Here is a 21,579-nt window from a genome sequence, read left to right as displayed (position 1 = left end):
GGAAGGGGAGCTTCCCTCACAGCTCTGCTGAGTTATTTCAAAAGCAACCCTAAAGAACTGAGTAGAGCTAAGGAAACTAGAAAGGGAGGAACCAATAAAAAAAATAACAGTCAAGACTAGCTGTGAACTTGTACTAACATAGGGATCATAAAGGCCCTGGTTGGAATCCTCACTGTAATAGTGAGGTAGAGAGGGGCAGTCACTGAGTGCCTTCACCTGGAGAAAATGTGTCTGTACTGCTATCTTCACATTTGAAACCATAATTCTAGAACAGTATGGCTATAAGCATAGGCCTTGTGTCAACAGGAATTCCCATCTCTCAGATGGCATGCCTTGCATTCTATGCTACACTTCATTAAGAGGTTCCATGGCATGCGGCTCATACTACTCACAGACTGTCCAACCTCTCTTATCCTTTATAATAATTGTAGGGCTAAGTAAAGGGTAAAATATGTCCATGCAGAACAAATCAGATTCCAGATTATTCTACCCCAAAGAAAACATTTCAGTGTTTCTATGTGATACTTCATTAGTACTGCTATTTATTATACCCACATGTATGTCAAGCTTGCTGTATCCAATAGAGCATCTCTGTTCTTGCCCATTTGAAGGGAGGGCTTTTCTTCTCCTGAATCAATTCCTACCAAGGCCAAGAGATGGCCTTGTGGCTGGGCACCCACCAGTAACTTCCCAGCCCCACACCAAGCATCCCACAACCTTCTTCTGCAAAGCCTTGGCCTTACTCAGCTGCCACTGGGCTGGACCTCTGGTCATAATTAGGAAAAGTAGTTTTCCTAAGAGCCTCCCTTAGACTAGAGCTGTGGTTCCTGTATCTGCATCCAAAAAGAAATTAAAATGTCAACTGTGAAAAAAGTTTGGGATCTGTGATATGAATCCTACCTCTCTGGCAGATGTTCCTTGGCTTTTTCAACACTACTTGGCCCAATTAAGTTTTTCCAGTGTTGTAAACCACAGTTTCTTAATAAAACAAGGGCTAGAGATGGACCACTGTTAGAACAACAACAACAACAACAAAAAGTTATGACTCAGTAGCTAAATCCATATACATAATATAAGTAGATTTGTTAAATAGACTAAAAATATGTCAAGATCATCCTTTTATCAAGATGAGGGATGCCTGGGCAGCTCATCAGTTGAACATCTGCCTTCCGCCCAGGGTGTGATCCTGGAGACCCGGGATCAAGTCCCACATCGGGCTCCCTGCATGGAGCCCACTCCTCCCTCTGCCTCTGTCTCTGCCTCTTTCTCTCTGTGTCTCTCATGAATAAATAGATAAAATCTTAAAAAAAAAAAAAAGAGTCTAAGGTGAATTTCCACTGGTATTCTCTCAAGAGTACACCGAACATCTTACAAAAGGATGATTCCAGATTCCAGCTAACTTATATACCCTTGGTGTCACGGCTATTTCACTTATTCTTCTAGAAATAACTTCTGACAGAGTTCTAGTATCTCATTCTTTTCCTAGGACTAGTGATCTTCAGGATTACCAAAACCCCTGAGAGTCAGTATGTTCTCTGCTTGCATTTAATGCTATACACCTTCGATTTCTGGCATTAGACTTGATGGACTCCAGTAACTTCACCGGGGCCTTGCTATTGCTCCAGTAACATTCCAGGAGGATGAGAGAAGATGGGCAGTTGAGCAGAGAATTGAGATAGGAGTGAGATTGGCAAAGAAGTAGATTCAGCATATGTTTACAGAACTGAGAGGTGCAGCAACACGACCAGGGCAGGGTCAAAAGAAGATTTAAATGATTCAAGACTAAATCAGACTGTGTCTTCAAAGCCCGAAATCAACTTTACCTGGTCATTTGTTCTATAACATTTTCAAAATAATCTTCATTTTCATATTCTCTGCACAGTGTTTGTGCTTCTTCTTCTGATAATATAATTTGTCTTTGCATCAGTATTTTAAAGCCCTCATCTTCAATAATCTTCAAAACATGCTCTAAATAAAAAGTCACATAAAAAGTGTTAAATCAATAGGTTATTGGCTATACATACCATAGAGAATGTTTTATTATGAAGGCATATAATAGCACTTCATCCTCATTTGAAATTTAGACGTTTGCAAAAATAGCTTACTAGATTTTAAGGTGAGTAATATTATTAACATACAAATTATGATTTATAATTCTCTTTCCAATTTTCCATTACACAAGAATCATACACATGCAAGGTGTATAAAACTGGAAAACATTACAACTGAAATAAAATATTCACTGGATAGGCTGAATGTCAACAAGGAAATCACAGAATTCCGTTTTACAGCTAACACAATTGAAATGATCCAATTGAACTGCATACAGCCCAGGTGGCTCAGCGGTTTAGCGCTGCCTTCAGCCCAGGGCCTGATCCTGGAGACCCGGGATCGAGTCCCACGTCGGGCTCCCTGCATGGAGCCTGCTTCTCCCTCTGCCTGTGTCTCTGCCTCTGTGTGTGTGTGTGTGTGTCTCTCATGAATAAATAAATAAAATATTTAAAAATAAATAAATAAATAAACAATAAAATAAATAATAAAATAATAAAATAAATAAAAGTGGCCAAAGCCTTGGGAATCTGGGAAACTATGTCAAAATATCTAACACTTATATTTTTGGAATCCCAGACAGAGTGGAGAAAGAGTTGGCACAGGAGGAATAAAGAAATAATGGTGGGAAATTCCTCAAATCTGGTGAAGGATATTAATTTATGGATTCAAGAAGCTCAAGGAACCGCAAACTCAAAGATAAACTTAAAGCAAAGTATACTCAGGGATGCCTGGGTAGCAGAGTTGGTTGAGTGTCTGACTCTCGTTTTCCAGCTCAGGTGGTGATCTTCGTCCTGGGATAAAGCCCTGCATCAGGCTCCATGCACAAGGTAGAGTCTGCTTGAGATTCTCTCTCCCTCTGCCTCTGCCCCTCCCACTCATGCTTGCTCTCTCTCTCTCTCTCTCTCTCTCTCTCTCTCCAATAAATACAATAAATCTTAATAAAAAAAAAAAAAGGATACTGGGGCACCTGGGTGGCTCAGTCAGATATGCATCTCCCTTTGGCTCAGGACATGATCCCAGGGTCCTGGGATGGAGCCCCACACTGGGCTCCCTGCTCATCAAGGTGTCTGCTTCTCTCTCTCCCTCTGCCCCTCCCCCTGCTCGTGTTCTCTATCTCTCTCTCTCAAATAAAATCTTAAAAAAAAAAAGATACTCATAGAAACAAAATTGCACAAAACCAAAGGTAAGAAAAAAACCTTGAAAGCAACCCCCTCAAATAAATAAACAAATAGGAAGGTACATGACATACAAGGGGAAAAAGGCTTTAAATGACTCTGGATTTTTAATGAGATACTAATAAATCCAGAAGGCAGTGGCACAACATTTTTAGAGTATTAAAGGAAAAAGTGGCAAACCAGAATTCTCTATCAGTACAATATCCTTCACGAATGAAAATAAAGACATTATTTTTTTCTTAAAGATTTTATTTATTTATTCATGAGAGACACAGAGAGAGAGGCAGAGACACAGGCAGAGGGAGAAGCAGGCTCCCTGCGGGGAGCCTGATGTGGGACTCGATCCTGGGACCCCGGGATCATGCCCTGGGCTGAAGACAGGCGCTCAACCACTGAGCCACCCAGGAGGCCGTAAAGACATTATTTGATGAAAGGAAAATAACTGAGTTTGTTGCCAGCAGATCTGCTCTTTTAAAAAGTATAAAAGGGGACGCCTCTTAAGTTTTTAAAAAATTCATCACTGTTGAAAAGCAAAAAATTACAATATGGTTTGGTGGAGCACTTGATACATGTACCTGTATTAGACATGGTGACTACAATAGGTAGGGAAAAGGGGAAAGGATGTGTGGGGCTATAAGGTGAAGTGGTAAAATATTAACCTGAAAGAGTTTTAAGTTAGGCATATAGGGCAGCCCTGGTGGCTCAGCAGTTTAGTGCCACCTTCAGCCCAGGGCGAGATCCTGGAGTCCCCATCAGGCTCCCCTGCATGGAGCCTGCTTCTCCCTCTGTGTCTCCGCCTCTCTCTCTGTGTCTCTCATGAATAAATAAATAAAATCTTAAAAAAAAAAAAAAGTTAGGCATATATATTTTAACCCATAGCACACCACTAAAAGAAATGGACAAAAAAAAAAAAAAAGAAATGGACAAAATACATATAATTAAGAAGTCAACAGAGGGGCAACTGGATGGCTTGATGGTTGAGTGTCTGCCTTCAGCCCAGGTGGTGATCCTGGGGTCCTGGGATCGAGTCCTACATCAGGCTCCCTGCAGGGAGCCTGCTTCTCCCTCTGCCTATGTCTCTGCCTCTCTCTGTGTCTCTCACAAATAAATAAATAAAACCTTAAAAAAATTCCTTAGAAGAAAACTTCAGGCCCAGGTAGTTTCACTGGTAAATTCTAATAAATATTTCAGAAAGATGTAATATGAATTTTACACTACCTCTTCAGGGAAATAAGAGTGACTACTTCTCATCTCATTTTATAAGGCCTACATTGCCCTGACACCAAAACCAGAGAAAGACATTACAACGAAAAGAATACAACAAATATTTCTGATGATTATAGACACAAAAGGCAACAAAATATTAAAAAATCAAACCCAGCTATATGTAAATATACAACCAAATGTAGCTTATCTGAAGGATGGTCCAATACTCAAAAATCAAAGAAATTGCCATATTATCAAACTCAAGCCTATAAAATATAATCGTATCAGTAGATACAGAAAAAAAAAGATGAGAAAATACAATATCTATTCATGATTTTTAAAAAACTTAAAAAACACCTTCCCAAACTAGAAATAGGTGGACATTTTTAAAAGTAGGTAAGGGTTGGGACGCCTGGGTGGCTCAGCGGTTGAGAGTTTGTCTTTGGCTCAGGTCGTGATCCCAGGTCTGGGGATCGAGTCCCCTATTGGGCTCCCTGTAAGGAGCCTGCTTCTCCCTCTGCCTGTGTCTCTGCCTCTCTGTGTCTCTCATGAATAAATAAACAAAATCTTTTAAAAAATTAAAATTAAAAAAAATAAAAGTAGATAAAGGTCTATAGTGCTAATATTGTACTTACTGGTAAAAGACTGAATGCTTTTGCTGTGAGGTCAAGAACAAAGTAACCATGTCACCTCTCCTAATCAGCATCATACAGGAAGTTCTAACTAGTTCAGTAAGGCAAGCAGAAGAAATAAAATCCATACCAATTTGAAAGAAAGAGGTAAAACTGAATTAAGGTTCAATTAAGATGATATTATTGTCTTATCACCAGCTCTCATCCTGGCATTTCGTCCTGCAAGGGTGCATCAGACAACGTCTGGAGATATTTCTGGTCTCACACTGAGGGTGGGGAGGATGCTACTGGCATAGTGGGTAGAGGCCAAGAATGTTATGAACATTTTGCAATGTGCATAATACTGCCTCTTTTTTGAGGGGGAGGGGGCACAAGGGAAACGGAGAGAAAGAATTGTAAGCACACAGCCCATCACGGAGCTCGATCTCAAAACCCTGAGATCATGCTCTAAGTCGAAATCAAGAGTCAGTTGCTTAACTGACTGCGCCACCCAGGCACCCCAGATACAGCCTCTTTCAACACAGAATTACCTACTCCCAAATGTAAGTAGGTCTGAAGTTGAGAAACTCCGGTCTGCATAAAAATCCCAAGGAAACTACACCAAACCTTTTAGAACGAAGTGTGTTCAGCATGTCAAAGAATATAAGGTCAAAAAAAAAAAAAAAAAAAAAAAAAACAAAGAATATAAGGTCAATATACAAATATCGATTGCATTTCCATATACTAACTATAAAAAAGAATCAATAATACAAATTTAAGGTCTGTATTCTTGTTCCGTCACTGTCTGCCATGTGAATATGGGCAAAGGTTAAGAATAACTAGCACCCTCTAGGTGCCAGGCACTTTATTTATGTTTTTTCTCATTTTTTTTTTTAAGTAAGCTCTATTTCCTAACATGGGGCTCAAACTCACGACCCCAAGATCAAGAGTCACACACTCCACCACCGACTGAGCCAGCCAGGCGCCCTTCATTTTAATCTTCTGAAATAGGTGTTTTTTTCCCCTAATGTTAAATTTTAAAATAACATCTTTTAATGTAATTATACTAGAGTTTATTTATATTTATTCCTTACCTCTCTTTTCTTGAAAGAGCCTCGGTCGAAGGAATGCCAGGGTCTTCTCTAATTTGAGGTTTTTCATATTTTTAAAATCAGGAAATAAGATATCAATGAAATGATTAGTATCAGTTAGATTCTCTTCAATATCACAAAACTGAGATACATGTTGTCTTTCCAGATATTCCTGTAAACTGTAGAAATCCAATATATAATTTAAGATTATCATACACTGGAACTTGATAACCATGTCCGAAAATTGAAAGTGGTAACAAGGTCACAAATATTTTGTGGTTCAATAAAACAAATAACAACTGAATGTCATGTAAAGATAAGTTGTATCTTTCTATCAAATCGAAGAGTTATGTTTTAATTCAACTTTTTGTTGAACCAATCCAAGGATCAACTACGTGAAAGCATGTGTGTTTGACTTCATGAGAGGATAATGAAGATCAACATAAAATACGGCTAAAAAATGTTTTCTTAATAAAATGTTTAATTAAAAAAAATAAATAATAAAATGTTTAATTAATTAATTATTTTTTAAAAGTGTTTTTCTTGGGATGCCTGGGTGACTCAGTCGGCTAAGCGTCTGACTCTTGATTCCTGCTCAGGTCATGATCCCAGAGTTCGGAGATCGAGCCCCATGTCAGGCTCCTGGCTGGGTGTGGAGCCTACTTAAGATTCTCTCTCCTCCCCTTGTCCCTCCCTCTCTCTCTTTAAAAAAAAAACAAAAACAAAAAAAACAAAAAAAACTTCCTTTTTTTTTTTATGTAAAGTTTTCCTGGTAGTTTCTACTTTTCCTTTTAAGGTTGTTTTTGAGTCAAGTGTTATGTAAGAGTATATGATATATTCTCAAATACATAAGATAGTTTGGTTATCTCTTTATTGCTTATTTCCAATTTTATTAGATCATAATCATCAAATGCACATGATGACATCTTAATTTTTAAAAATGCATTAAGGTTTTCTTTGCAAAATAATGTATTGTGGGATTTAAGGCTATGTATATCTATACTGTATATATAATTATACCAGGGCACTTTTAGACTACTGTACCTTCTTCATAAATGTTGCTTTCGACATCATATCCTCCTTTATTAAATTTAGCACTTTTAAAAGATTTATTTAGTCTGCCTTTGGCTCAGGGTCATGATCCCAGGGTCCTGGGATCGAGTCCCACATCGGGCTCCATGCAGGGAGCCTGCTTCTCCCTCTGCCTGTGTCTCTGCCTCTCTCCCTGTGTCTCTCATGAATAAATAAATAAAACCTTTTAAAAAAAAATTTAGGACAGTTGACACTGATATAAAACTATTGTCTCATAAATAGTTCATATTCAAATTTTACCAATCTTACAATACTGTCCCATTAATATTAAATTCTTAAATCCTGGAGCATACATTGCCTGTAACTGTCCTATCTCTCTGGTCTCCTTTAATCTCTAACAATGCCTCAGCCTTTTCATCTTTCATGATACTGACATTTTTAAAGAGTCCAAGTTAGCTGTTTTGTAGACTGTTCTTCATTTAGGATGTTTTTTTTTAAAGATTTTATTTATTTATTCATGATAGACCAGAGAGAGAGAGACAGAGAGACAGAGACAGAGACACAGGCAGAGGGAGAAGCAGGCTCCATGCAGGTAGCCCCATGCAGGACTCGATCCCAGGACCCCAGGATCACGCCCTGGGCCGAAGGCAAGCACTAAACCACTGAGCCACCCAGGGATTCCCCCATTTAAGATGGTTTCAAACTATTGGGTGGACCAGTAGTTTCCTATTACTTAATAGGATTTGGATCTTTGGCAGGAATATTATATAAGTGATGCTGTGTCCTTCATACACCACAATATGATGTACATGATGTAAGTTTTTCCCATTGTCGATGGTATTAATGTGGTTAACGTGGTATCTTCCTGGGGCACCCGGGTGGCTCAGTGGTTGAGTGTCTCTGCCTTTGGCTCAGGGCGTGATCCTGGGGTCCTGGAATGGAGTCCTGCATGGGTCTCCCCACAGGGAGCCTGCTTCTCCCTCTGCCTGTGTCTCTGCCTCTCTCTGTGGGTCTCTTATGAGTAAATAGATAAAATCTTTAAAAACTAAGAGTAAAAAAATAATAAAGTGGTATCTTCCTGTATTCTCCACTGAAGACTATTTCCATTGTGTAAATAATAATATATCTATGAGGACACTATTTATTTTTCCATGCAATGGTTGTAGTACCCATTGATAATTCTTGTCTGCATCGATTATTACTATAATGGTTTTTAATGTAGCTTTTTTTTTAACCTTAACCTTGTAATCTCTGTATTTAATGAGATAACCTTTTCATATTTAGTATAATAGCCATAAACTTAACTACCTTCCTTCCATCTTACTTTACATATACTATTTACTCTAAATTGTACTTTCTTGGGTGCCTGAGGGGCTCAGTCTGTTAAGTGTCTGCCTTCAGCTCAGGTCATGATCCCAGGGCCCTGGGATTGAGCCTCACATCTGGCTCCCTGCTCAGCGGGGAGCCTGCTTCTCCCTCTGTACCTCCCTCCTGCTCATGATTTCTCTCTCTCTTTCATGCTTTCTTTCTCTCAAATAAACAAATCTTTAAAAAATAATAAATTACAGTTTCTTCTTTTTTTTCTTTCCCTTATTTGGCTGGTCTGAGCAAGTTGCTATCCGTTCCGAGTTTTTCCCTTGTGAATATAGAGGTTCCCTTTTACTTATCCACTACACTGATGTTCACCCTTTTACCTTCTTCCGTAAGCAAACATATATGTTCCAAATTTTTCATACATTCCGACACACTATATTTCTCTAACATCCATCCCCACTTCTGTAAACTTGAAAAAGAACCCGAAAAATACTGTGTTCCTTCTTCATGTCAGCTTCCCTTTCTCCTCTCTGAGGAGAACATTTTCTCCCTTATATCAAAGTGCTCTTTCCATTTTTTGTTTAAGTCTTCCCTCAAACATTTTTCAAGTGATATATCCCCAAGAATGCCCTGAGCATCTCCCTTTGCTTCTCCAGGTAAAGGATATCCTGGTTTCATTAAGATGGGGTGGGGTGGGGTGCTGTTTCTCTCAGTGATCTGATGGCAAGTCCCATGTCGCTCAGAGATTTTTCCCTTTTAACAAACTTGGTCTCCAGTTGCTGCCAAATATGCAGTTGGTGGAAGGGGACCACCTAAAGTGCAAGTCACTGGGGGAAGCACTGTCTCTAACAAATTTTAAACCAATTTTAAGCTAAAAGCTGGGCTATTTTTCTTAGCATCACCATGCACCAGCGATTCTAAACAATGTTCGTGGTAAATCACTCCTCCTTGAAAAAAAATCTTTTGTCTACATTCTAAATAATTCCTGTGGTGAGTGTTAAATTTTAACAATATACGTGTAGGCTTCAGGTTCGCTTATTTTTATTACTTATCTTTAATAAACAGTGTACTCTAGCTGGTACTCTGCATGTAAGAATCAATTCTAAAGGGGATCCCTGGGTGGCGTAGTGGTTTGGCGCCTGCCTTTGGCCCAGGGCGTGATCCTGGAGACCCGGGATCGAATCCCACGTCGGGCTCCCAGTGCATGGAGCCTGCTTCTCCCTCTGCCTGTGTCTCTGCCTCTCTCTCTCTCTCTCTGTGTGACTATCATAAATAAAATAAAAAAAAAAAAAAGAATCAATTCTAAAATAACAAAGATATTGGCGAGAACACAATATCTTCTGGAATTTTCTGTGAAACAGGAATTTTATGTATCTCCATTTAACATACAATAAAGATCCTTTTTTTTTTTTTTTCATGTTACAAAAACAACAAGCTTTAAGATTTATTTTTGTAATTTTTTTTTTTACAGAGAAAAACGACACACCCCTTGGGGGGAAGGTGAGGGATTAAGACAGGCCCTGGGTAAAAATGATCACAACAGGGCAGCCCCAGTGTTGCAGCGGTTTAGTGCCACCTGCAGCCTGGGGTGTGATCCTGGAGACCCGGGATCGAGTCCCACATTGGGCTCCCTGCATGGGGCCTGCTTCTCCCTCTGCCTGTGTCTCTGCCTCTCTCTTGCTCTCTCTGAATGAATAAATAAATAAATCTTTAAAAAAAAAATGATCATGACAGCACCTGGAGTTGCTAGGCCTGCCTAGGAGAGACACGGGCACTTCCACACCAGCACAGGGGACAGCAACCATCTGAGGCTCAGCAGACCAGTTCACACACCACGCAAAGATCCAAGTCATAAAAATCTTCCAGCTCATCATGAAATAGGTCCCCCTGGTCTTCAGAGTCTGTCCGGTTGTCGTCCCCACCTGTAGCCAAAAGCATAAGCAACATCTCACCCAGCTCAAAGGTGACAACCTCCTCTCCTTCATTGTCAGAGGGGTTGCTGTTCTCTCCTTCCTCAATGAGCTCCCAGAAGTGGTTCCTTCGTTGGGCCCAGTGCCTGCTTGATGTTCCCTTAGTCTCTGCGGCTCCTCTCTACAGCCATCAGGGTATGCATGCTTGTAAAAATAGTTGCCTCCAAATGGGCAGCTCCCATGATTTCAACAAAATACCTGCACTCCTTTATGCTCATTGCCTCCTTGTATCTCTGATTGAGTTTCTGCTTCTCTTCTTTCTCCTCCACCCAGTACTCACTTGGAATGACAGTTAAATGGGATCCGGCATTGGGGGCAGGACTTTATGATCTCGCTCTCCAATTGCTTAGCACTCCTCCACTTGCGAATACACTTGAGACAGTAAGTGGGGTTGCAGTTGGTGACAATCCCAAAGTGACACTCACTGGGGTTGGCTTTCTCATAGACCACCTCCATGCAGATCCCACACACCACGTCCTTGCTGTGCTGGACAGCAGATGAGAGCTCCACGTCCTTCCCGTGGGCCTCACTGCAAGATCTTCTATGTTGTGATCTCTGGGCAGCATCCATCAGATGGAGGACCCGCAGCCCACACCGGTCACATGAGTCTCCGTGGAGATACACACGGTTCTCCCTGTACGGGCACTCTCCCCCTGCAGCAGAGGGCCACAGCTGCTTCTTTGTTCCTGTTGCTGTCTGCTCTTTCTCTAATTCTTCCTTGGTTGCTGAGCCCTGTGGGGGTGCTCCTGTCCAGGAAGGGGCAGGACAGCCACAGTAAGGCTGCCAGGCACAAGCTCAATGGCATTCACCCAGTCTTCTGAGCCTGCGCCGACAGTTGCAGAGTTTGAATTTCTGGACTTGGCTTCGCCCATATTCATTTCAACAACTGGTCCAGCTGCCAATGAGAGACTTGAGGAAGGAGCAAGGGATGATTTTGCAGTTAGATCCGCAGCAGGCACTTCTTCCTGTTTCACTGGCTTGCCGTGTTCATCTCTGCAGCGGTCTCCGTAAATACAGCATCCTCGCTGAAAACGCCTGCACGCTACCCCATAAGGACAGTCAGAGGGGTCATGCGAATAGCGACAGTTATCTCCTTCCTACAAACCCCAGGCATGAAATACCTTAGCTCGTAGCTTTTCTTCTTGCTTTTGGTATGGGTTGAAGTGATGGACTCAGAGTGGATGGCCAAGAAAGAATTCTTGAGATGGCTTCGGTTCAAAAAAAGGTGGTTTTATCAGAACAAAGGGCCTGGGTTCCTGGGCTGAAAGGGCTGTCAGTAAAGACCAATTTTCAGGATGTCATTGAGAAATCTTCAAATCTTAAGGCTTACAAACAAAATTTGCTCTTTATTCCTGTGGTAGACTAATATATACATATTAGCATATAGTAATATATACTATACGAATATATACTAATACATGCTATATAAACATGTACTATTCATATATTTATGGAGTTTTTTCCTTTCTAAGAAAACACATTAATATAATTGAGCAGTATTAACCTGTTGCTTGTTTCTTTTTTGGTATTACAATACTCTATTTTTTTTTGCTTATATGTTCATATAGACACAAAATTTCCTAAAGGATAATTTTCACTATTTATGTTTTTTATTTATTTATTTTATGTTTTTTTTTCTGGCCATTATTATTTGTCTTGCTCAATAATTAGTACTAAACATAATATTATCATATAGAGGAGAGGGGTACTAAGAAAATTATCTACTTGGGTTTCTTTCTTTTTCTTTTTTTTTTTTTTTCTACTTGGGGTTTCAAACATACTGAGCACATCACTGTCTGTTCTTTCTTTTTTCAATGGCATATAGTGGTGTTGTTGTTGTTTTTCCCCCAGGATATTCTGTATCTGTATTTTTCTGCATTGGTCGAGGCTGGGCCACTAAGCCCTTTCAACTAGATGTATGTATTTCCTCATTTCAGGGAATCTTGTTCTCTATTCTTTGTTGAATTCTAGCTTGTTCATCTGAATGGATGTATGTAATTTCTTCTCTGTATGTAATTTCTCTTACTAGCACGATGGTTTCCTCAGTATATTCTCGACATCGCTTAAAGTCTTGCTTTCATAACATCTGTCTCATTTTATTTCTGTACTTTGAGCTATTTCTTTCATCTGATTTGCCAAGTTATTAATTCGAGTCTCAAATAACTATCACACTCTCCAATTCTTCTGAATTTACAGTTCAGATCACAATTTATTTTATAGTTCAAATTTGAAAATCTCTTTTTATGTAGCACTTGAATCTCAAGCATTATTATTACTACTACTACTACTATTTTATTTAAAGATTTTTCCAGCCCTAGCAGTTCTTTTTCACTAGATTTATGTTTTGACTTTTGTGTTGATCTTCCTTTCTTTGACCACTAGGCTCCCTTAGTTGTACAGTCATTTTTCTTGGTTGATCTACTGGGGCTCGCATCTGGGTTTTGGAACATTAGGTGTTAGAAACCCTAGAACTGGAAGGCAAAAATGGCCTCTAGGCTACAAGGAAGCAGGCTATCATTCCCCTGTGGGAACAAATGATAAGAGCCCTTATAGATCTGGTCCTCAAAGGCAGGCAATTTTGGTAATCCTGCTCAACTCCATGTTGGGCTTTTGTGGGGGTCAGGAAGGCCCAGTGAAGTCCAGTATGAACCTGGCCCTGGGGAGTCACAAGTCTATGTTTGTTCTTCCCAAGACCAACGGCTGTCCCCAGGTTCTTGTCTCCTGTGACTGAGCTCAGGCACTCCCCAAGGTGTCTGTGGAGAAAGCACCACACCACCTTCCCCTTGTCTCTAGTTCTGGACCACCAGAACTCTGGTCTCACCTATGTCCAGATGCTTATTAGCACAGGTTCCCTTTGATTCTAGAGAGGCAGAAAAGAGTAGACAGTAAAGGTATAGAATTCAGACTGCTCTGATCCCAGAAATCTTTTTAAGGATTATTTTAGGAATTGTACCTATTATCTACAATTTAAATGAGAGTTTTACAAAAGAAAAACTTACTCTCTATAGCTATGACATGTGTAGAGATAAAGAGATTACCAAGAATAGAAGAGACACTTTGTATGGACAGAGAAATACACGAGATTATAGGAGGTAGGAACTAACATCTTCACTTAGTCATAAAGATTTGGAACAGAAAAGGAGTTTAGAGGTCATTTCATTTCCTGCCATCTTTGTATTCCCAGGGCTTGGCACATAGTAGAACTTTAATAAATACTAGATAAATGGAAGGATACATAACAGAGTGAATGAATGAGTGAGTAATTAGTTACTGCCATTAACTAATTCTATGACTCTGGATAACGTAGCTAATAGAACCACACCTTCCTCTTCTATAGAATGACTGGAAAGCAAAGGTAAACGACTCTGACCTTTGAGTTCTTAACACACAGGCTGATAAAGGAGACAGACATGCAAACAGATAACATGGTATGGGCTGAGCAGGGAGCCTGTCTCTCCCTCTCCCTCTGCCCTTCCCCCCACTTGTGATCTCTATTTCTCTCTCAAATAAGTAAAATCATTTTTTAAATGTGTACTCTTAGATTTTGAGATATTTGGATATTACACTTCATTGCCTACTATACAACATATAATTGTAAGTTTCCTGGTTTCGAGCTACCTGTCGTGCTTCTTTTTTACTGGAGTCCTGACCTCCTCATGGTGATCCTCATCTGCTTCTTTAGCTTCCATCTCAGGATCGGGTTCAGTTTCCTTCAGGTCAGGCTGTTCTTCATCTCCTTGAGATATAACTAGAATATGGCTTACTCCACTTGTCATAAAAAGGACAAAATCTTGAAAGTCAGGCTACAAAATAAGATGATAAACTGCTTACTTCTGAAATGGATAGACGAAAAAGACAGCCACTCCCCAACTCAAGCAATGTCACTCCCTTCCCAATCACTAGGCAATGGAGTGTTATCTCTGTAAGCCCCCTCTTTTTTTTTAAGATTGTATTTGTTTATTCATGAGAGGCAAAGAGAGAGGCAGAGACGCCAGCAGAGGGAGAAGCAGGCCCCATGTAGGAAGCCCGATGTGAGATTCGATCCCGGGACCCCATGATCACACCCCGAGCCGAAGCAGACGCTCAACTGCTGAGCCCCCTAGGTGTCCCATGTAAGCCCCCTCTTAACAAACACATCTTTGAAGGATGGAAGTTCACAAATAACAGGGATTGATCTTAAAGATGGTCTAATTACCATTCTCAAGCTTCAGGATGCTTCCAAATCATCAGATGGGCTTGCTAAAACACGATTTGGAGGGCAGCCCGGGTGGCTCAGTGGTTTAGTGTCACCTTCAGCCCAGGGCATGATTCTGGAGGCCTGGTTTCGAGTCCCACATCGGGCTCCCTGCATGGAGCCTGCTTCTCCCTCTGCCTGTGTCTCTGCCTCTCTCTCTCTCTCTCTCTTTCTGTGTGTGTGCATGTGTCTCTCATGAATAAATAAATAAGATCTTAAAAAAAAAACACACACACACAATTTGGAAAGCCCAATCTGAGTTCATAACTCAGTCGGTTGAGGATGGTCTTTGAAATCGGATTGTCTCAAAAGTTCCCACGTGATGCTGAGGCAGCTGGTCCAACCTTTCCCTGGGGCCAGGAGAGGTGGTTTGGAGCATCACAGCCAGGTGACAAAGTGCTATCTACTAGAACTTTCTCTGATTACAAACACATTCTTCTGTGCTCTCCAATACGTGTAGCCACATGCAGCTACTGAGCACTTGAAATGTGGCCAGTGCAACCTGAGACTCTGAATTTCTTAATTGATTCGATTTTCATTAATTTAAATTCAAATGGCCACATGTGGCTGATGGCCACTAGGCTGAACAGCACATTTCCAGAAGCAATGTCCTCTAACCCCCAAGCCACTGCACTTTCCAATACACAGCACTGCCTTTCTTAAACTCCCCTGGGGCAAAAGAGAAAATAGCCTAAGACTTAGGCCTTTAGGTAGTGAAAGGATTAAGGCTTCCCTGTGAGGTTTATGACAAGGAGCCTTCAACCTGGGATAAAAATCTCTAGGAAAGGACTGGATGCTCATTTCAAACAGGTCTTCACTCCAACAAAGTATAATCGGACCATCTGCTGTTGCTCAGCTGCCACTGTTTCTACCAAAGACTTCTCCGTCATTGGCTTCCTTGGCCTTACCATAATATGGACACCAATGGGGACAATGGGATGTCATTTGGATGGTCAGACTTATTCAGTTGCTTTACTAAAATAAGAGGTCAAAACTTAGAGGAATCCACAGTATCTGAAAACACAGTGGCTTTTTTTGTTTGTTTGCTTTTGACTTTCTTACCTCCTCCGCTTTGCGACTATAGAACTCCCTTGCTTGTTGTTCTGTGAGCACTCTCTTGTCCTCAATTTCCAAGACGTACCCTGCCTCGATAATCTTCATGTAGAGAGTAAGGTCAGATCCAGATGCACCACAGGACAACATGTAAAACAAGTCAAGGACATTTGTTCCTTGCGTCTAAAAAACCACCTGGATTTGAACGCATTTCAGCTGAAGACCTCAAAAAAGGATCCATAGGGCAGTAGGTTTGAAGAGGCTCAAAAATACATAAACAGAGAAGGCCCTTTGCATGCCTCCTGGTATGTAAGTTTGCAAGGCTTGAACCAGAGACTCCACAGAATTTCTGTTATTTAAATGACTTACCCCAAAATGTGGGGCAAGTCATTTAAATAATAACTAATTAATAATTTAAACTAAATAATTACCTAAATTCCAAGGGAAGAATCATGTTTTCTTGAATCATTCGTAAAAACATAAATCTATAAGCACTTTTAACCATCTACTTCAAAATTGGTTTGACATTATTTTTTAAAAGGCTTTTCAATCAATTGAATTTAAATTAAAAATTAATTACATTTAAGTGTAAAAATTAAATTTAAAAAATAAAAAATAGGGACACCTGAGTGGCTCAGTGGTCAGGTGTCTGCCTTCGGCTCAGGGAGCGCTCCTGGGGTCCTGGGATTGAGTCCCACATCGTGCTCCCTGCATGGAGCCTGCTTCTCCCTCTGTCTGTGTCTTTGTGTCTCTCATGAATAAATAAATAAAATCTTTTTAAAAAAATAAAATGAAATAAAATAAAAAATAGAAGTCTTTCCTTTGTTAAGGCTATAACTCATAATCTAGTATATTTTACACTTTATAGGAAAATCAAAAACAAAACAAAACTATCCAAATTACGGGGAAATATCGAATTTGAGATTTTGCCAAGCTTTGTCTTAAAAAAAAACTTTAATGACAAATTCAGTTTGCATGTCACTCAAGTATAGTAAAATGTAAGAGTTTTGAAGCAAATATGACAAGTCTAATGAGGTATTAAACGAAATAGAAGTATAATCTGGGTTCAAAGCAACCCAGTAATTACATTGTTTGGTGGGAGTATCTAGCACCAGGTACCTTCTGCTTCTATTATGAAAGTAAATACCTTACTGGTTCCCTTGGTCTTTTGATATGGAAAAGCAGTACTTAAATCTCTCTGAACCCTCACCTAACCGATAGTCCAATTTGAATAATTTCTAAATACTCAGATCATGTCTTTGTTACCTTGCTTAGGGCCTGACAGCAGAAAGTAAAATCCAAGCAATATTTAAACTTGGTAACTTTTCCATTACTATAATTGAAAAATGTAGTGTGTCCTTTTTTTTTTCCATTCAAAACATTCTCTAGTTTTTTTGTCCTGTTTTTTTTTTTTATATGTAGCCCTTTACCATATTCCAGAGAGGTGAAGTATTTAGGAATATTCATAATTTACATCTCTGACATGTTATTTACTATATCAAAACAAAACCAAAAAAAAAAAAAATGGTGATGAACTCATAATTCAAAGTAATGCCACAACTAAAAGAACTAAAAAAACCATATAATTTTGAAAATCTTTAATGTCCTAGCCATTTAAACCTACTTGAATAAGGAAGAGTAAAACCATGTAAATATGTGATATTACTTTTTTAAACTTTATGAAGTATAAGTAATTTATGTATGGAGGATGGGGGTACAGTTTGATGCCGCCCCCCTTTCATACACATCAAAATCTGGAAGAAAAGTGCTATCTTTAGAGAGTAATATTATTAAATCAGTGAACAAATGAAAGAGACCATACAACCCAAGATCACGGATCTTTGACTTTCAGTGATAATGCTGCAGTAGCTAAAGAAAGAGGGCATAATGGGAAGTTCATCAAGAGAAGACCAACCCCTTGAGGTAGCTCCTCCTCAGTGACCTCCTCTATTCCCCAAACAAAATTCTTTCGAATTTCAATTTACTGTTGCTATGTTAACACAAAGTCATTGTTATGGAGTTAGCAAAGTACAGCCTGCAGTCAACATCAGGCCCACCACTTGTGTTTGAAAATAAAGCTTTACTGGGGCACGGCCACATCCATTGTTTACCTACTACCAATGGGTGCTTTCTCAAAGTAATGGCAGAGGTAAGCAGTGGTGTTAGAGATCATCTGCCCCACAAACATGAAAATAGTTACTCTCTGGCCCTTTATATGAAAAGTGCGCTGACCTATGAATTAGAACTCAGTTTTCCTCTTAAAAAAAACTTATTTGGGGGCAGTCTGGGTGGCTCTAGTGCCACCTTCAGCTCAGGGCATGATCCTGGAGACCTAGGATTGAGTCCCTCATCGGGTTCCCAGCATGGAGCTTCCTTCTCCCTCTGCCTCTCTCTGTGTGTCTCTCATGAATAAATTAATAGAATCTTAAAAAAAAAAAAAAAAAGTAAAAATAAAAAAACTTATTTTAGCTCTAAGGCAAAACAATAAATGCTTCCTTATTCTATTTTGCATCTAAGAAAGACCATACATTTATGACAACATCAAAAAAATAAAACAAGCCAATGTGAGCTTATAACAAGTCTATGTTGATAAAAACTAAACAGGAAGAACATTTGTTATCATCCAATATAAGAACTGTAATTTTTATCACTATTTATATTAGATGCTGGTAGAGCAAGATGTTTGAGGGATGCCTGAGTGGTTCAACGGTAAAGCATCTGCCTTTGGCCCAGAACGTGATCCTGGGGTCCTGGGATCAAATCCCGCATCAGGCTCCCTGCATGGAGCCTGCTTCTCCTCCCTCTTCCTGTGTCTCTGCCTCTCTGTGTCTCTCATGAATAAATGCATAATATCTTTAAAATAAAATAAAGATGCTTGAGGGATGCCTGAGTGCCTCAGTGGTTGAGCATCTGCCTTTGGCTTAGATGTGATCCCGGAGTCCCAAGATCAAGTCCCACATCGGGCTTCCTGCATGAGCCTGCTTCTCCCTCTACTTGTGTCTCTGCCTCTCTCTCCGTGTGTTTCTCATGAATAAATAAATAAAATCTTTAAAAAAAAAAAAAAAGATGCTTGAGTAGATCTAACCTTTGTTAAGACAAAACATTCAAAGCCTTCGGAGGTACCTAGCACCAGAAATTTGTTATGTTCTATTTCACTCTAAATGATAAGCTTGTCTCCAAATTGACAGTTTAGAAGTTGTTACATTGCAATTAGTTTAAAGTATTTTTGGGAAATATCACTTACTTTTTTTTTAATCTCTAGAGATTTTCTAGTCATCACAGCATCAGGTTTGATAATAACAATAATGTATAGTTGTTCTAGGAAAAAAATAGGAGAATTTCATTTTCCTGGTACAAAGTCTAGATAATGATGGATTTGCCAATAATAAATGTAAATTATTAATATTTAGTGAATTTTTGTCCATTGAAAGCTTTGTTCTTATTATGACGTTCCAACTACCAAGGAGTTTCTACTTAGAATCAAAGTGCAGTTCCTATATGTGCATGCAGGAGAAATATTCACAAGAATTGGTGGTCCACAGGCAAAAATAAATAAATAAATAAAAATGAGAAAACCTGTTAGGTGGCACTAGTTATTTTAATATAATTCACATGCATTAAAATCACACCCTTGATCAGTATCACTGATCAGTGGAGTTTCGATACAAGCAAACATTACAGACTGATTAATTTTATCATCTAGAGATTTATCCACATTTATCCACACATTCTCATGATGAGCTTTTAGTGCACAATAGCTCACTGAGCACACTGTTGGTCTCTGCTCCCTCCAAAGCGTGAATGCACACTCACACACCTGTACAGACAATCCAGGAGGGAAATTGTTAACTGTAAAGTAAACTGGCCTGTGGGTCATGGAAGAAGAAATTACTTTCACAAGGTTCTGGAAGATGATGAAGGATAAAATAAGAGGAGGCTGCTGTCTAGGGAGTCATAGGGGATAGGAGCCTCTGGGCCCGAGAAACCTCTAAGGGTTGTGCCCACAGAGACCAAAGGAAAGGCAACGGGAGCAAAAAAGTTTTCTTGTTAACAGCTAAGTCTAATATTATCCTACTAGGCCCTTACCAGTAACGTTGAGGTCACCACTACCTTTTTGCTCTTACATGTAGTGCTATAATTAACATCCAAGTACACAAATTCCTTGCCATTACTCTGAAGGAAATTTACTCACCAGCACTTTCAGAGTGTGCTTCCCCAGCATCTTCCACATCTGAGTCTACAAACACAATTTCACGATACTGTGTAAGAGAAATGCAAATAGAAGTTATGTCTTAATATGACAGGAAAGGTTTTTAGAAATGTTTCTAATAAATACTTACAATCCAAAGGATAGAGGGTAAAGTGGGAATCTGCCTACATTTATCTAATACTCCTTTTTCCTGTCTTCCTACTGAAATAAAAAGAGAAATCTTTAGAATGATTGAGGTGGGAAGACTATCAGAAATAATACATATGGGAAATGGTTAAAAACCAAAAACCTTAAAACTTAAGAAGGGTACAAGGAATAAAATAAGAAAGAAGCAGAAATTAATAAGTAAGAAAGCAATAAATTAGGGACACCTCAGTGGCTCAGTGAGTTGAGCATCCAACTCTTGGTTTGGGCTCAGGTCATGATCTCAGGGTCAACAGCATAGAGACCTGCATCAGGCTCCATGCTCAGCAAGAGTCTGCTTGAGTCCCTCTCCTTTGCTCTTCCCCTGATTGCTCTCTTTCTCTCTCTCTCTCTCAAATAAATAGAAATAAGAAAGAAAGAAAGAAAGAAAGAAAGAAAGAAAGAAAGAAAGAAAGAAAGAAAGAAAGAAAGAAAGAAAGAAGAAAGAAAGAAAGAAAGAAAGAAAAAGGGAGCAATAGATACATAATTATGTTAAAGATCAAAAGGACATTTGATGAGTTTCAAGATCTTAGAAAACTAAAAACAGAAAAATACCTTCTTAACTTCTAAAAAATCATCTTGCTCAAAACAATAACCAATTTTCTACTTTAGAGTAAAATATTAGGAAGGATGGGGATGAGGGTTCCTTAATTTTTTGAGAAGCCCTTAAAAAGCTTCTTTTTTAACTATCTGAAAGGTTTATATATTTGCATATATACATTTTCTTGGCAAGAGAATGCATAATTTCAGAGTCTCAAAGAAAAGATCCCAGAATGTATGGAAATGACTATCCAGGAAGCTCATTCTTATTATAATCAAGAATAAGATAATTATACCAGCTATAACTTTAAATTGAACTGACTTTATATTTGCTGGACATGTGCCAGCCAATAGGGCAGCAACTAACCACATAAGGCCATTTCCAGTTCTTGAAAATGAAGTTAGTCCAAATTAAGATGTGCTGTGATAGCTACATAGCACATTCTAAAGACTTAGTATGAAAAAATGATGCGGAATACCTTGTTTTTTATATTGAGTACATATTTAAATGAGAATCTTTTTAACATATAGGATTTAATTTTTTTCACTTTTTTCTAAAAAAGAGGAAAAGAAACCATAAAAGACTCTTAACAATAGAGAACAACTGACGGTTGATGGAGGGTGATGGGTGAGGGATGGGCTAGATGGGGTGTGGGCATTAAGGAGGGTACTTGTGATGAGCACTGGGTGTTGTATGTAAGTGATGAATCACTGAATTCTTCTCTTGAAACCAATATTACACTATATGTTAGCTAACTAGAATTTAAATAAAAATTTGAAAAGAGGGGATATCCCTGGGTGGCTCAGCAGTTTAGTGCCTGCCTTTGGCTCAGGGATTCTGGAGTCCCCAGATCGAGTCCCACATTAGGTTTCCTGCATGGAGCCTGCTTCTCCTTCTGCCTGTGTCT

At 39.3% G+C, this 21,579-nt stretch overlaps 1 protein-coding gene across 2 annotated transcripts in view; it reads right to left on the bottom strand.

Annotated features, from left to right (window-relative positions):
* Positions 1-21,579, bottom strand: part of NME8 (NME/NM23 family member 8) — a 49,964-nt gene that overhangs the window by 11,288 nt on the left and 17,097 nt on the right. For both annotated transcript variants that reach the window (XM_072791606.1, XM_072791605.1), the window contains exons 7-13: positions 19,931-19,997; positions 18,983-19,056; positions 15,748-15,840; positions 14,070-14,254; positions 6,139-6,314; positions 1,824-1,968; positions 901-1,008 (exon numbers count right to left, since the gene is read on the bottom strand). In XM_072791606.1, coding sequence (XP_072647707.1) covers positions 901-1,008; positions 1,824-1,968; positions 6,139-6,314; positions 14,070-14,254; positions 15,748-15,840; positions 18,983-19,056; positions 19,931-19,997 — 848 coding nt within the window. The remainder of the gene's footprint in view (positions 1-900; positions 1,009-1,823; positions 1,969-6,138; positions 6,315-14,069; positions 14,255-15,747; positions 15,841-18,982; positions 19,057-19,930; positions 19,998-21,579) is intronic.

The sequence above is a fragment of the Canis lupus genome, chromosome 21 (assembly GCF_048164855.1).
Source record: "Canis lupus baileyi chromosome 21, mCanLup2.hap1, whole genome shotgun sequence".
Taxonomy (NCBI): domain Eukaryota; kingdom Metazoa; phylum Chordata; class Mammalia; order Carnivora; family Canidae; genus Canis; species Canis lupus.
The sequence above is the reverse complement of the archived record's forward strand: the minus strand, read 5'-3'. Positions and strand labels throughout refer to the sequence as shown.